The sequence below is a fragment of the Heloderma suspectum genome, chromosome 1 (genome assembly GCF_057233095.1).
Source record: "Heloderma suspectum isolate Gila_16-S chromosome 1, 16-S_ref, whole genome shotgun sequence".
NCBI classification, from domain to species: Eukaryota; Metazoa; Chordata; class Lepidosauria; order Squamata; family Helodermatidae; genus Heloderma; species Heloderma suspectum.
In genome coordinates, this window is record NC_139458.1 from 381,398,639 (window position 1) to 381,414,262 (window position 15,624).

Below are 15,624 nucleotides of genomic sequence, written 5' to 3' on the forward strand. Positions count from 1 at the left end.
GGGCTTTCTGCTTCTGTTTTAAATGCAGGATCACAACAGACTCCCTTTACAAACGCTTCCTTTCCCCCCTCCTTCTCCCCTTATCCAAGTCCTCCATATGTTTAATTGGTCTAGCTCCTCTTCTTGTGGCTTTTCCTTTTTCACAGAGGGACCTGTGAAAACTGTGAAAAATTTGATAGCTCATTATCTCTGATTTATTTAAAAATGGAATGAAGGTCATTTAGTGCAGTAGAAGCCCTGGAGGTTCATGATGTCATCTAAAGGGCCTGCAAACGTCCATGGTGTGCGCAATTTCAATAGCGGGATAGCAAAAGGCTTGAGACACTAATGATCCCTTTCCTGAGGAGCCAGCACCCCTTGCAAATGACTTTTAAACTCTAAAGTTGCAAGAAAAATATGTATTCTCATCCAATTTCTTTCTTGCAGATATTGTATCCCAGCATCTCACTTGGATGGCCAAAATATCAAGAGCAAAGACTGCAGAGTAAAGCAGGAGAGGTAGGCAAGAACATTGCGGAGACCAAAGACTGACGTAGGTGCTGAATGACATTACTGGAGGTCTGGATTCACGAGCCCAGTGCTGCAATGACTTCAGTGCGCTTACCATAGCTTGGTGTCATAATCTAATGGAGCCTTCCCCAACCTGGGGCCCTCCAGTTGTGTTGGACTATAGCTCCCATCTTCCCCAGCCAGGTGATGGGAGTTGTAGTCCAATACATCTGGAGGGCATCAAGTGATCTAATGCATGGAGAACAGGTCTGTCAGTGGCTATTGTTACTCATGCTGGCTAATGTTGTTTTAGTTTTCTACTGTTGTTAGCTTCGGGGCAGAAATGTTTTAAACAAATCAAAAGCTAGACTAGGGGTGGGCAATGTGTGGCCCTCCAGAGGTACTGCAATTCCCATCAGCCCTCATAATTGGCTATGCTGGCTAGGGCTGATGGGAACTGTAGTCCAATGACATTTAGGCTACCTTTGAGGTAACATGCGAAGGTTTAAGTTTCCCTGCCCAGCCTAAAAATAATTTTAAAAACAAACATCTGGAGGGCCACGGGTTGCCCACCCATGGGCTAGACAGAACCTCACATGTACAGGCAGCATGCCACTGAACACCAACTGCTAGGGGTAACAGTGGGAAAGGACTATTGCCTTCATGCCCTGCCTGTGGGCATCCTGAAGGCATCTCATTGGCCATCAGAAGAAGCAGGATGCTGGACAGATGGACCATTGATATGATCTAGCAAGACCCTTCTTCTGTTCTTATGGTGTGTGGCTTAGACCAGAGGGGCAGCAGAGGCCATCAAGAGATTGTGCTGCTGCCCACCTTTCTTTTGGCAATAGCAATAACATACCCTGGGGGTGTAGAACCATTTTCATCCCAGGGGCTGGATTCCACTTCAGAGAAGCTTTTGGGGGCTGCAAGGGCAAAAGGGGGCAGGGCCAAAAATACCAAAACGTATCGGCATATTTTAGCTTAAAGCTTTTGCTGCCCATAACTAAGTCTTCGGAGAGGCATTTCAACCATTTAGAATGGGGAAAAAAGTGCACAAAACCCGGGAAACCACCAAACAATTGTGGTTGGGGAGAAGGGGGCGGGCCAGGGGAAGGGGGCAGGGCCATCTGGGTGAGCCTGGAGGGCCAGATTTTGCCCCTAGGCCTGAGGTTCTACCCCCCTGACTTACCCACATCGACTCTTCAGTATCCAGGAGTCGGCAACTTGGTGCCCTCCAGATGTTTTGGAACACAACTCAGATGATCCCTTTCCATTGGCCATGCTAGCTGGGAGCCTTTCTACATGAGGCTTTTATTGTGCACTCAGGCTTCCTCACTCATGGTAGTTTGCGGGTCCTTTGCATGATGTTGTCATCCTCCAGGGCCTCTCCCATGCTTTACAACCATTATCACGAGTATTGTTCCTATCGGGGAAAGTAGTATTTTTTCTCAATGGCATTATAGAACCCTTGTGTAATTATGCAATTCCGCTATACCATAGCGCCACCTAGTGGTTGTATAATAGAACATATAGAAAGGCAGAGAAAGACAAATACCTGGAAAAAAAACATATAAAGGAGCCAATTTTAATAGTGCAAAGAATCCAGAAGCAGAAGTCTTGGTAAAGGTATGGTTAGAAGCCTCATGTAGAAAAGCACTAAGGTTAATGGGAGATGTAGTCCAAAACATCTGGAGGTTGCCTATCCTTGACCTAGGTCTTTAATCTGGTGTCTACGTTAGAGGTTTCTACCAATCAGATTTAGACATTTCCCAGGTGCCACTGAGGGTGAGTCCACATGTATGCTCATCACTTGCTCATTGTAGTAGCTAGTTAATGACCTGAATATGTGAATCAGGCATCATAGATTAAGCAATACAGAGATTTCACATTGCCTTAATAATCTCATCTCAAGCACGATATTTTTCAGTAGCATGCCAAGGTTTTGAGCTATGTACATGAATGTATAAATTAGGCTGCAGTCACATTTATAAGGGAGTAAGTCCCATTGAACTCAGTAGGACTTACTACTGAACAGACAGGCATAGGTTTGCGTGGCTAGTCCAGAAGCAGATCAGTTGTGGGGACCAATTCCTAACTGTGTAGAGAAGGTGTTATTATGAGGGAGTGGGAAATGAAGCTGCTGAAGGAATGATGCAGCAGCAAGGCCAAGATTTAGGAGCCAAGGTTCTTGCTCTTTGCTGCTCTCCAAAGTAAATATACAGTTATTTCTCTGAAGTGAAATGCAGAATGCAGCCGAAGCCATTAGCAAGGTGGTTTACAGCACAATCTAGAAGAATATGGCTTCCTGAGAATTTCATGTTCATTTTTGTGTAAAGAGAAAAAGAATGGAGGAAAGGTTGAAAATATGTGTACGTTATCTGCAAGTGGAGCTTGACCTCCAGTTTACACTCCCTGGGCTTACTTTCCCTGGCCAGCATGCTTTCTCAATTCCTTCGTCCTTTGCCTCATATTTGCCAAGATACTTTGTGAAGCTCAAAAACTGCAGTCAGTATACATTTTGCAAATGAATGCATCATTATCTGGTGCTTTGCACAATTTGTTCTTAATACAGAATGTGCATTTCTTTTGTACATGTATTTACGTTCTCACACCTATAGACTGCCCAATAATCAGAGTTCTCTGGGCAGTGTACATAAAATATAAAACAAGACATCACTAGAACAGAGTTTTCCTGAAGTCCTCTGAGTAATAAATACTTCTACTGAACTCTTAGCTAACTTTCCACTAGATGGGAAGCTTTCTGTCCAAATCATGGGAGGCCATAATTCTTGGGTCCGATTTCAGTGATGCAGTTGTCGTCATTTCTGTCACCTGCTTGCAGAATTAAGAAGCAGAAACAGAATTTCTGGTTTTATGGCCCAGAAGGCAGAGGGCCTCACAGAAAAAGGGGCAGGAAGAAGGCGGCTCCCAAGTCTCACCGTATAGGCAGTGCTGACCAAGGGACTAGAGAAAGATCAGCAACCCCTCAAGATGCCCCCATCCCTCCATATGTACCAGACTTGCTCAGCAACACCATTGTTTTCAATGTGTATAGAAAGGCAGCCCATAAAATGCGAGATGTGGAACTGCAAAGGGTTCTGGGTCTGCTACAGGAAATGGAGGCTTGCCAGGATGCCACGCAGAGCAAAAAGCGTCTGGACTGTGTGATGAGCCTTCTAGACATCTGGGAGAAGCCAGGGACCATGGGATCGAGTGTCTGTCTTCCCAGAGATCTGAAGATGAGGTTAGAGGAAGAGGTGGCTCAGGGAGAAATAAGTGACTTCAGCTGGAATGAAATCCGACTTGCCTTGAGTTCCTTCATTGCCCCTGCTTTTGCGCGGTTTTGGGATGAGATGAGCGAAGGGCTGAAGAAACATGGAGTGCAGCCCTCCCAAATCCCAGAGGAGTGCTGGCGCAAGCTGGAACCATTCCTATGCTCGATAGCAGCCAAAGTGGCTCTCCGGCGTTTAAGGAGCCGGAAAGCTCGAGTGGGTTCCGCATCCACAGCTCAGCCAACAAGGGAAGACAAGGCTTCTTTTTGGCAGTCTCTAAGGGAAGCTGCAGAGGGCTGGCCCACCATTGAGATGCTCCATTTCCTTAAACACCTCCAGGTGCACGGCCCGCCTGTGCTGGAGAGTGGCCTGCACTTTCTCTTGGAGGTGCAGAAATTCAAGAATGCCCACCACCCCTGGCCTGACATGGCTCTTCTGAAGACAAAGGTCCTTGTGATACGTGACTGTTTCCTCACCTCTCAGATCGAACCCCAGCTGCAGGTACAACTCCGACTCCTTTCCTTGATGAGGGACAGACAGCTGAGTGGCAGGGATAGGATGTGAGGTCCTGTGGGTTCTTCCTTTATCCTGTGTATGTTTCTGAAGGAGCAAATCAGGGTGGGCCAGTGGCTTATAACTCCATCTGCCACATAGCATCCTGTTTCTAGACTTCCTGGCAGTATCTGGCTGGCTACCATTGGAAACGGGATGTTCTATTACATCATGGTGAGCAACACAGGGACGGTGGGCTGCATGCATTTTTGCAGGGGGGGTGTGCTCCTGCTGATGCTGCATTTGCCATGGTGGCAGCAAAGCCCCCAGCGATTTTCCTTGCAAACAAGGCATGCAGAGATCATACATTGTTTGCAAGGAAAATTGCTGCTTTTTTGCTGCCATTGCAAATTTGGCGATGAGGGTGGGGTATTGTCTCTGCTGGGTTTCAGGGGGGCATTGTGGCCCCCCCAGGAGTTGCTCACCCCTAGATTACATGAAGCTTTCATCTGATCCAGTGGGGCATTTCTAATGTTCTTATGAATACTGTTGTTGTTGTTGTTGTTCAGTCGTTCAGTCGTGTCCGACTCTTCGTGACCCCATGGACTATAGCACGCCAGGCCTTCCTGTCCTGCGCTCTCTCCCGGAGCGTGCTCAAGTTCATATTCATTGCATCCGTGATGCTATCTAGCCATCTCATCCTCTGCCGTCCCCTTCTCCTTTTGCCTTCAGTCTTTCCCAGCATCAGGGTCTTTTCCAGGGAGTTTTCTCTTCGCATTAGGTGGCCAAAATATTGGAGCTTCAGCTTCATTATCTGTCCTTCCAATGAGCACTCAGGGTTGATTTCCTTTAGGATGGACTGATTTGACCTCCTTGCAGTCCAGGGGACTCGTAAGAGTCTTCTCCAGCACCACAGTTCGAAAGCATCAATTCTTCGGCGCTCAGCCTTCCTTATAGTCCAGCTCTCACAGCCATACATTACTACTGGGAAAACCATAGCTTTGATTAGACGGACCTTTGTCGGCAAGGTGATGTCTCTGCTTCTTACTATGCTGTCTAGGTTTGCCATAGCTTTCCTCCCAAGGAGCAAGCGTCTTTTAATTTCATGGCTACAGTCACCGTCTGCGGTGATCTTGGAGCCCAAGAAAGTAAAATCTGTCACTGCTTCCATTTCTTCCCCTTCTATATGCCAGGAAGTGATGGGGCCAGATGCCATGATCTTCGTTTTTTTAATGTTGAGTTTCAAACCAGCTTTTGCACTCTCCTCTTTCACCCTCAACAAGAGGCTCTTTAGATCCTCTTCGCTTTCTGCCATTAGGGTGGTATCGTCTGCATATCGGAGGTTGTTGATAATTCTCCCAGCAATCTTAATTCCGACCTCTGATTCATCCAATCCGGCATTTCTCATGATGTACTCTGCATATAAGTTAAATAAGCAGGGTGACAATATGCAGCCTTGTCGTACTCCTTTCCCAATTTTGAACCAATCGGTTGTTCCATGTCTGGTTCTTACTGTTGCTTCTTGACCCTCGTACAGGTTTCTCAGGAGACAGGTAAGGTGGTCTGGTACTCCCATCACTTTCAGAATTTGCCACAGTTTGTTGTGATCCACACAATCAAAGGCTTTAGCGTAGTCAATGAAGCAGAATACTGTACAGAGCCTTAAAAACTCTTGAGATGCCTGGAGGCTGAATATTCATTTGAGGTGCTTCTCCTCTTTACTCTACTACATCAACAGCATTTTTTTCCTCATCTGGAATGTGGTGTAGTTCTTTCCATGTGTGAGGTTGAGGCAATTACTTCCATTCTCTCTCCCTGCCCTGCAAAAGGCCTGATAGCATGCGATCAGTGGTAGCAGAAATGGCCAAGGATGGACACGCCCTTGGGTTTTAAAATGAAAACACTCTTTGAAGGAACTCAAGTTTATATGCCAAGAAAATCTGAATCCTGCGATCGGAGTAAATTATACATAGGGTAATTTGTACAGCTCTGCTCAGGGTGCTTCCAGCTCCAGACGAGGCTTTTATTGTGCCTCCCCCCCCCCCCCCGCCTCACTCATGGAATTTTACGGGTGGTCCAGATGACGTTGTCGTCATCTTGTAACCCTCCTGTGTTTTCCTACTGCTTCTTTGGTCTTCTTTCTCATGATGGAAAATCTGTTCAGGAGCCCTCCTCCTGGAAGACCGTCATCTGAGATTTCACTAGGCCTTGTCTATATTTTCAAGCTTACCTTTACAGCCGTAAGAGCTAGAAACTTGCTTTTACAGAGATAAAGCTGTGACCACCACTACCATACTTTGTACAACGCTGGCACAGAAATGTAGAGTATGGACAGAATGGCTCGCATGAGCTACACCACACCATTCTGTCACCACTGGGGATCTAGTGCTCCCCTGTATCCTGTTTGGATTAACTAAGAGTGCATAGTCATGTATACTTTTGTGAAAGAAGCTAACATCTCTGCTATTGTAACTACTGCCCCAAATGTTTAAATAAGCTCCAGAGGGATAACAGGAGGAGGATGAAGGAGTCAGAACGACTGCAATAGTGGTTTTAAGGTGAAGTGGAAAGTATACCAAAATGCAGCTAGTAGCTGTAGCAAACTAGTTGCTGTGTCCTGCAGAACAGCAGTTCCAAAAAATAAAATGCCATCACCTACTTCTTGCTAGCAGAATTTATTTCAGCTTCTCACATAGTCCCGCACTCATTTTATCTAGGGGATGGCCTGTCTGAGCACAGCTGCTTTTGCTCAGCACTCGGGCAGAGAAAGCAGACCATGCCCAAACAGAGGCCACAGTAGCATGGAAAGAATGCGAGTGGGAGCACACGCTTGACCTCCAATTAATGTCCCCGCTTTATTGTGCTGTTGGATGGGGGAGGCAGTGCCTCCCATGGGTCCTCTTGCCATCCAGGATGCTGACTATGTGGGGCTTGCCCTCCAGGTGCCTGTGGATACTCAGAGGCTGGGCAGAGTTATTCGGGCAGCTGAGCAGGCCCTCCAGGAGGAGATTCCAGTGCCACCTCCAAACTTGTTTGACGAGCTGAAGGATTCGGTCCTCAGCATCCTGCTGCCGTACTGGGCTGCCTTCCGGAAACACTGGCTCAAGCGATCCCCCACGAGTGCACAAAAGGCCCCAGGTGGGTCTAATGTTGCTCAGACAACCCGAGGAAAGGAAACAGCAAATGTCCATGCAGAGGGTTTGTGGGTGCCTATTGACATCTGAGTTCCCTGTGGCAGAACAGCAATGTTTGCATGTCTGAGTATGGCACAGGTAAGCTGGGGCTTGTGCAGGAAAGCAGCTTTGGCTTTCTAACACGCGAGGCCAATTGCTTAGTATTGCGTAGGAGACAGAAGGTCTTCGGTTCAGCCCCTGACATCTTTGCTTGAAAGGTCTCAAGTAGGAAAGCTGGGAAAGAGGCACTGGATGGATGGGGTGGCTGCTGTCAGAGTAAATGGCACTGGTCTAGGTGGCTCATTTGCCTAATTCAGTATTGGGGAGATGCTCCAGTCTCCCAGTAGGGAGTCAGGCTTCCATTGACAAAAGAATAACAGTGCATTATCAGCCTTGGCTATACTTTCACTTTGCCTTAGAGCAGCCTTCCCTAACCTGGTACCCTCTAAATGTGGTGGACTACAACTTGCATCATGGTTGTGGATAATGGGGGTTGTAATCCAACACAACTAGAGGGTACCAGGCTAGGGAAGACTGTCTTAAGGCCTAACTATGTGTTTCATGGAAGCATGTGTAACAGCTTTTTGTACACCCCCACCTGCCTGGAAAAGCAGTTTTCCCACAATAAAAGTGTGTAGGAGGAGAGTGAGTTGAAATGGAGAAGCAGTGGAAAGGACAGAGTTAAGCACACCCTTTCCTCCCTACAGTCGTCCCCAAGTAGCCCCCTCCCAAAGCAGCTTTTCCTGAAAAAATTGGGTCATCTGTTCCAAACACTTGCATGAAGCAGCAGTTAGGTATTTCGGCCATTCCGCTTAGGGTGCTTCTGAACAGAGGGCTTTTACCGCCACTAATCAAAAGGCATTGTACACCTATTCTGTTTTCCCCTCCTTGATGGATTTTTACTGATAAGAAAGAAGACTGAAAAAGTAGTGGGAAAACATGGGAGAATTACAAATGGAAGACACCGTCATCTAGCGCCTTCCCCCCCCCCCCAATTCTGTGAATAAGGCAGGGCCATTGCAGGATAAAAGGGTCATCTGGAAGCATCCCAAGATGGCATACATCTGTAGCCAATCCATCTCCCACCCTGGAATTTGACACATGTAGCCCTTAAATATCCTGACTGCACCCATATGTAAAATCCAACACATTATTTACAGACTGAACTTACATTTATTTCATTTTGCATTCTTTATTCCTGCTGTAAAGTTTGAGCTTTTGCAAAATTTAGCAATTCCAAAAGTCCAGGGGAACAGGACCCAGGAGACGAACTGGGAGCTGTGTGGGACTCAGAAAGCCTGCCCAGCTTCCCTTACCTCTGGTTTCTGAACCTTCCATTAGACACAGACTACAATCCAGCATAATTAGATGTGCTTCAAGCCTGTTTATTTCAAGGCATAGTTTATTCTCCAGAGCTTGCTCTGACCTCCAAGTCTAATGAGTTGGGGCTAAGCAGGGCAGGGGAATACAGCTTGTGCATGGATGTGCAAGCCTTTGCAGAGGACATGCATACAATTAGGTATGTCATATAGGCTTTTGCATGTGGGGCAAATTTTCTGGTTGCAAAGTGAACTCCATAAGGATAAGGGTTTCTCTGAATATAAATGTTTGTATCCTGACATCCTAAGGCAAAAGAGACTCTCTGGAGTGCTGTTATAGCCTACAGCCACAATCTAGTCCAAATGGCAACCCTCCCCTGCCCCCCCCCCAACACTGGAATGCACCCCCCTCCTCCAAGACCTTCTCTAGAATGGAATTTGGCTTTTGGGTTGAAAGAGGTCCGACACCCTGTTTTAACTAGAGATGCCACCCCTTTAATCTGGGACAGCTTGCATGCAAAGCATGTGCTCTGCCACTGAGGTATAGCATCTCCATTAAGAGAGAAGAAATGAGTTGATTCACAATGGTAAATGAAATCCTCGCTCTCTGTCTGCAGTGCTGAGAAATCAGTTGCTCCTACAGAAGAGGCGGGCCAAGCTCGAAGGGCTGCAAGGGCCACCACAGCCTCTCTGCCTGCCCAGGGGAGTCCAGGGAACCAGGAGTCAAGACACTTTGACTTACACCTTCTCCCTTAGTGAAGGCCTGATGCTACAGGTCAGTATGTGGTTCTACTGCGCTCTTGTCCTTTACATAGGATTCAGTAGTTTGGAATCTGCGGTGAGGGCATAACGCCGGACTAGGGAAGCTGTGACCCTCCAGGTGATCTTGGACTCCAGCGTGGTCATGGATGATGGGAGTTGTAGTCCACCATCATCTAAAGGGCCGTGGGTTTCTCACTACTAGTGTAGAACAATGCAGGCAATAGCATTGCATTTTCCCTAATAAGTGATACAAAGTGATGTTCCTGGGGACAGTTCCCAAGCTGCTTCTTGTCGAAGAAAGTATTTTCTCCTCCGCGGCCACTCAATGCAGCACAAGCATAAGCATTTCAAAGTATTATGAAAACAGCTCCAGGGAATTGCACAAAGTAGCCTGATATGTTGCTGGAGCTGAGGGTTATGCTGCCACCAACTACATTTTTCTTTCACATACCGTTGACTCTGGAGATCTGTTACAAATGCGCAGTCTCTGGCTTATTCTAAACATGTTCATGGGGCAAATGTGTACGCAACTATAATAATAGTATCTGCTGCCATATAGCAAAGGTTTATGTATAATTGCCAGAAATGTAAAAAGTTTGGTGGAGCTGTCATAAAGCAAGAAATAATAACAAGCTGTCTTAGAAATGACATATAGGATCCCAGGTTATAAATGAAGAATGTATCTAATAGTGGTTTTGCCATTTCTTGAAAGATTTGGGCTTGATTTAAAAGAGATGCTGGCAAAGGCAACGCATTTCCCATGTCAGCGCTGTCTAGTTTAAGCATGCTCAGAGGTCTGTGGCCTAAGTGGCATTCTACTGGCTTGCTAACACTACCCGTGTCTGATCCAGCACATGGGATATACCTTTTTAAATAAGACAGCAGTCATGCGAAACACCTATATGAAGAAGTCCTGAAATCTATAGAATCTTTAGGAAACTTTGGAATGCTGTTGTGAGACACGCATCTCAGTTTCAAATGGCTTAGAGACAACTGGGTAACTGATTGATTATAAGGGCATGGAGAAAATATGTTTTCTTATTCAGAAAACTACAGAAGTACATTAACCTCAGATTCTGTACTAGTGTTACAAACAGGGCCAGGCTCTACTGCACAGGCAACTCAGGTGAGGGAACTTTTTTTTAGAGATGCCAAGAAGCAGTGTGCAATCTGCCCTATCACAGAGTGTGCTGGGAACATGTGGCACCACTTCTTGGGGTAGCTCTGGAAAAAAATGCCAACGATGATAAAAAAGGACTGGTAAGATTGAAAGGGGGTTTGCTGGCTTCTGACCCCTAGCAATATCCGGCACTCATGTCACATCAAAGGCCAATTGAAAGGCATCCAAATTAAAACAGTTTCTTCTGCACTGTACTCCAACTGTACTCTGTACTCAAACAAAAGAATGAGCATGTACAGTGAAATGAAAGGGAGGTGTTGCTAGGCTCATGCATGCTGGATGTCAATGAGAAGTTTATCAGTTAAGATGTGACTATTCAGGGAAGATTCTTAGTCTCATGTGCCTGCGCTGGAGTGCAGGAGGAGGTGAACTGAATTACCCAATGCTCTGCAAAAAGCTCTTTTCATTATGAACTCACAGTTCAGCTGAAAGGACAGTCCTTTGAGCCTTGACATTGAGCCTCCAAACGTTTTGGACGACAATTCCCAGCATCCTTGACCATTGGCCATGCTGGATGGGGTTGGTGGGAGTTGAAGTCAAAGACATCTGGAGGGCACCAGGTTGGGAAAGGCTGACATAAACAGTACTAATAATGTCTAGTGGGTGTTTGTAGTTCTGCAGAGAATACTGTGTCCTGTAAATAACTCAAGACATGCAGCAACAGGATAAAGCCAAAATATCCTGGAACTCCTTGTTGAAGAGAGAATGATGATGACAGTGGTAAAAAAAAAAAAAACCCTTCTCAGTCTTGACTGTGTACTTTATGCACCCTTTCCACTGCAGTGCTTTCAGAAGCCTTGATGCACACTGCAGTGTGACCTCCTGCCTGAAGACGATACTAATACAGAGATCTCTTTTCTTCTTAGGATATGAGCAAAGAAGGCATGAGCTCCATCAAAACTAGCTCTTCTGTGTCTGGAACCCGGAAGAGGTCAACTGGATTTCAATTTCCCTCACTTCCCAATGTACCAGTGCAGACCTGAGCCAGATGCAAGGAGTTGCCCATATGTAGATCCCAAGATTTTACATTAACACTGAGTGGCAGCCAGAAGCAGCCTATGGAGTGTTTTACAATCATGTTTTGGAAAAGCAGCAGTGCCAGCTTGATTTAACAGAGGGGCCCCCAAGAGTCAGCTCACAGGCAGGAGGCGATTCAGTGGAGAGCATGCACACACCTACTCTCACTCTCTCTGCTATTGGCCAGGCTCCTACAGCAAAGAATTTAACACTCAGCTAAGAATGCCAAAAATCCTTTGGTTGCCAAAACGTTATCAGGGACAGCTCCTGGGGCCTGATAGAAGTCCTTACCAAATGCAAGTTTGGTGAGTAGGTGCCCAGGATTAATAATATTTCCTGCCAAACAGAACTGTGGCACCTTCTGTTGGCACAGGGGTAGCTTTAGGGAGCACAGGGTCTCAAAAGAGCAGCTTGCTCTTCCACCAGGGAAGAATCATTGGCCCCTGCTAAGACTTTCCAGCTCCTGCCCTATCCTATTAAAATAACTTGGCAGTAGCCAGCCCCTTAGTCCTTGCAAAAGTCATCTGTTAAACAGCTGGAAGCTGCCATCAAATCACACAAGGTTAATTCTGCTAATGAGGTTTATAAGTGGCAGAGCAGCTACAGTCAGCATGGCATTTCCAGCCTGAGCTTTTAGAGTCTACAGCTGAGGAGACACACGTTTGTTATAATTACCCTTTCCAACACAGCCCCATAGATTGTTTGGCCTGCATCTTTTTTTTGGGGGGGGGACCATAATGGGGCCTCCTTCCTCTACCCAACAAATACCACCTTCAGAGGGCTTCTCCCCTGAAAGGTGTCCAAGAAATATTTTAAATAAATAAAACAAAACTTTTTTCACATGGTGGGAGAAGTCAGAGGACACTTAAAATGTAAAGTTGGCCTTAGAAGTGCCATAGCAATATTTCCGGCTTGTGGTCATATCAACAGGAACTAGTTATGGTAGAAATCTAATTGAACCAATGACAGATGTTCAGTTCTGATTACCATATACAATTAACCTATATTTTCATTCTTACACACTCTTAACAAGTCTGTATTTTATCCACCTCTTGCATATTGCCTCCAGAAAATCCACAAAACTTTTTTTTGAGGCTTCAGCATCCAGCACAGTGAGCTATAACAGTTTATACAGATTCTAAGTCCTTCAGGCAGTGAAATCGTTTCCTCTGCATTACAGTGGGCACTCCCTTGGGGCAAAATAAAGGTTAAGTAGCAGCAACACACCTCATTCTAATTGTGTAATGCTGTGCTGCTGCTTGTATGCCCACTACAAACCACACTTCCATAAACTGTTGAGGAAGGTCTGCAGCCTCTTTGTTTTATAGCAGAGAAGCCATCTTCACTGCAAGAGGCACCACCAGATAACAGATCCCTTTTTGTACCACATAAAACTGCCTTCCCCAGCCTGACGCTCTCCAGAAGTATTAGACTGCTACTCCCATAATTCCCAGTCAACATAGCCATTGGCCATATGGGCTGGCAATAATGGGAATTGCAGCCAACATAGCTGGAGTCCAACACATCTAGTGTGTGCGTGCGGTCAGGTTGGGGAAGCCTGACATAAAACATGCCAATATGGCAGTGTTTGCTGAGGCCATTTGAAAACATCAGTGATGGACATGAACATTCATAGGAATAATGCAAAGTAACAGCAAGGTAATACCTTTATTAAAGCCAACAAAAAGGTCACAAAGAAATGATCAATAACAAAAAGCCAAAGTGGGGGGTGGGGGGAGGGAGAAAAGGATGTTGCTGATGTTCCTCACTAACTATTTTTTAAAATTAACATCCAGCCTAATGAAAAACTTGATACTTAATGCTTGCTCACTTCTTTGTGGCCTTTTAGCTTGTCCTAACACAGGCATGATCCACACTGCTACCTGGAATTTGTGTCAAGTTCAGGAGAGCAAAAAGAATGAAAAAAGTACTGTTGAGCAAAGGGTAAGTATGGGTTTTGGAGAAATTATAATACAGTTCAGAGTTTCAAAGGTAACTTGCACCATCGAAAATAAACTAGGCACATCATCTCAGAAAGATGATTTGTGGGAAGCGGTCTTCCATAGCAGAAGCTGAATATACAAAGAAATTACTGGTAGTGAGATCTCTGCAGTCAAACAGTGAGGGGCTGAAAGCTCTGTTGCTCAAATTTTGTACAAAGATAGCGTAAGACTGCAGTTGTATGTATGCTTACCTGGAAGTAAGCCCTGTTGAACTCTTTCTGCCTTGGACAGTAGACTTCGCTCCCACCTTGTTCCGCTGGACAGGAAAAATAACCCCACGCTCAGACATAAAGCATTCCTCTCTGCTATCCTTTATTATTAGCACTGCAGTACTGCATAGCTCCTTTTCTCTCCCCAAGATGTCCACGGATACCCTGAGTGGTAGATTCATTATGCCAGCATCCATTACCTTCCTCTGTGCTTATGGGACTGGGTAAATGACCGGTCTTGCTCTTCTCGCACCATTATCCTCAAAGGCGTAGGTCATGTTTCATTAGGGACCCCAGTCTCTCTGTACTCACGGGTCAGACCAATCTGGACTATCCAGCCACCTGGATATTCCAGGAGAAACGGCAGTCTATGGTAGATGGGCTGTAGCAACTACAGCAGCAACAGGTGCCGGTGAGCCATTGCGTGCAGATCTCAGTAGGAATCACACACAGTCAAGTGACTGACCAGCCTCAATGTCCTTGCACAGGCAGAATGACACACGGGCCTCACAACCAGGGATCAGAGTTTATTCTTTGCATATTCCAGAGCTGCCGTCAGGGCACCTTGCAAGTTACTGGTGCTCCCCATGCCCTTTGCTACAACTCCGGAACCACCTGCCTTGCCTCCCATTTCAGTACAGACAGCCAGGGCCCAGTCAGCAGCAGAAAACACTGGCAAGGAACTCTGGGGAGGGAGACAGGAGAGAAATTAGTTGAATTGCCAGAAGTGGGCCAGCGGGGCAAATGTGGGCTTTGGTTCCTCAAGGCAGAATAACTGGCAATATCACAGGTGAAAAGCCCTGTAGCCCTAAGCACATTATGCACACTTAAAGGGTTCACTGCACAAATACAGAATCTGTATTTGATACAGAAATTTGAATCCAGAAACCTGGTTACTTTTTTTTTAATAAGGCATGTTTCTATTCCTCATGACTGTAGCGTTACATGATACAGAAGTATAAAAAAGGTTCAAATCAAAAGGAAGGCTAGGAAGGGCATACAATGGGCAGAACATGGGGCTTCAATTTGTTCTGCACAGGTCCCTGTCCTCTGCCATGGCTATATGTTGTCCCTCTGTAGTTGTCTGATTCAAGCCTCTTTGCTCCTTTTTGCAATTTGTACCATTTATGCCGAGTACAGAATTTGGATTTCCTTGGTAAAAACCAGCCCATTAGGGGTTTCAGGTGCAGATTTACACATTGCCTGTGGCTCAGTGACTGGTATTCTTCAACACCATGAAGGTCTGGAGGGAGGCAAGCCTCAGTCTAGATCCTGTCCAGTAAAACAGCCAAGCAGCTAACTTCGTTTTTTCTATCCTTTCCTCCAAACGGCATTGGCAGGGACGTTTCACAGTTTTTTTGGCCACTTAATGAAGACACAAGTGCCCAAACCTGTGTTCTCCAGTGGCAGATGGATGCAGTCACTCCCCATGGAACATGAGGGTCCTGCATTCTATCCTTCACAGAAAAGTGGGGGCTATTAGCCCCCTGCAAATGAAGAAGAGGCAGGACCCTGCTTACCTTGGATACCTGGCAAGCGCAGAATACCTGGCCAGAAGCTTGTGGGCTCAGCAACATTACTGAAGCCCCTGGAACTTTGTTACACATTTGGTTGACCACTTTCATTAGGATCTAGAAAAAGTGCAGAAAGATCAAAATAAAATCCTTGTGTTTGCTACATTAAAACACCCTCCTTCAAGAACCTG

General features: G+C 46.0%; 2 protein-coding genes across 4 annotated transcripts in view; one reads left to right on the top strand and one right to left on the bottom strand.

Moving 5' to 3' along the window:
* LOC146359946 (uncharacterized) overlaps window positions 1-11,673 on the top strand; it is a 47,520-nt gene extending 35,847 nt beyond the window's left edge. The window contains exons 17-21 of the mRNA XM_084820195.1: window positions 427-498; window positions 3,335-4,265; window positions 7,199-7,394; window positions 9,366-9,523; window positions 11,557-11,673. Of these exons, the coding sequence (XP_084676321.1) occupies window positions 427-498; window positions 3,335-4,265; window positions 7,199-7,394; window positions 9,366-9,523; window positions 11,557-11,673 (1,474 nt within the window). The remainder of the gene's footprint in view (window positions 1-426; window positions 499-3,334; window positions 4,266-7,198; window positions 7,395-9,365; window positions 9,524-11,556) is intronic.
* Window positions 11,674-13,356: 1,683 nt separating this feature from the next.
* AARS2 (alanyl-tRNA synthetase 2, mitochondrial) overlaps window positions 13,357-15,624 on the bottom strand; it is a 34,059-nt gene continuing 31,791 nt past the window's right edge. For 2 of the 3 annotated variants that reach the window (XR_014786866.1, XM_084828493.1), the window contains exons 21-22: window positions 15,440-15,550; window positions 13,357-14,604 (exon numbers count right to left, since the gene is read on the bottom strand). Coding sequence is in view for 2 of the 3 variants with exons in the window: in XM_084828493.1 (XP_084684619.1) it covers window positions 14,440-14,604; window positions 15,440-15,550 (276 nt within the window). In the remaining variant the exon portion in view is untranslated. The remainder of the gene's footprint in view (window positions 14,605-15,439; window positions 15,551-15,624) is intronic. The other variant, XM_084828494.1, reaches the window with a different exon arrangement.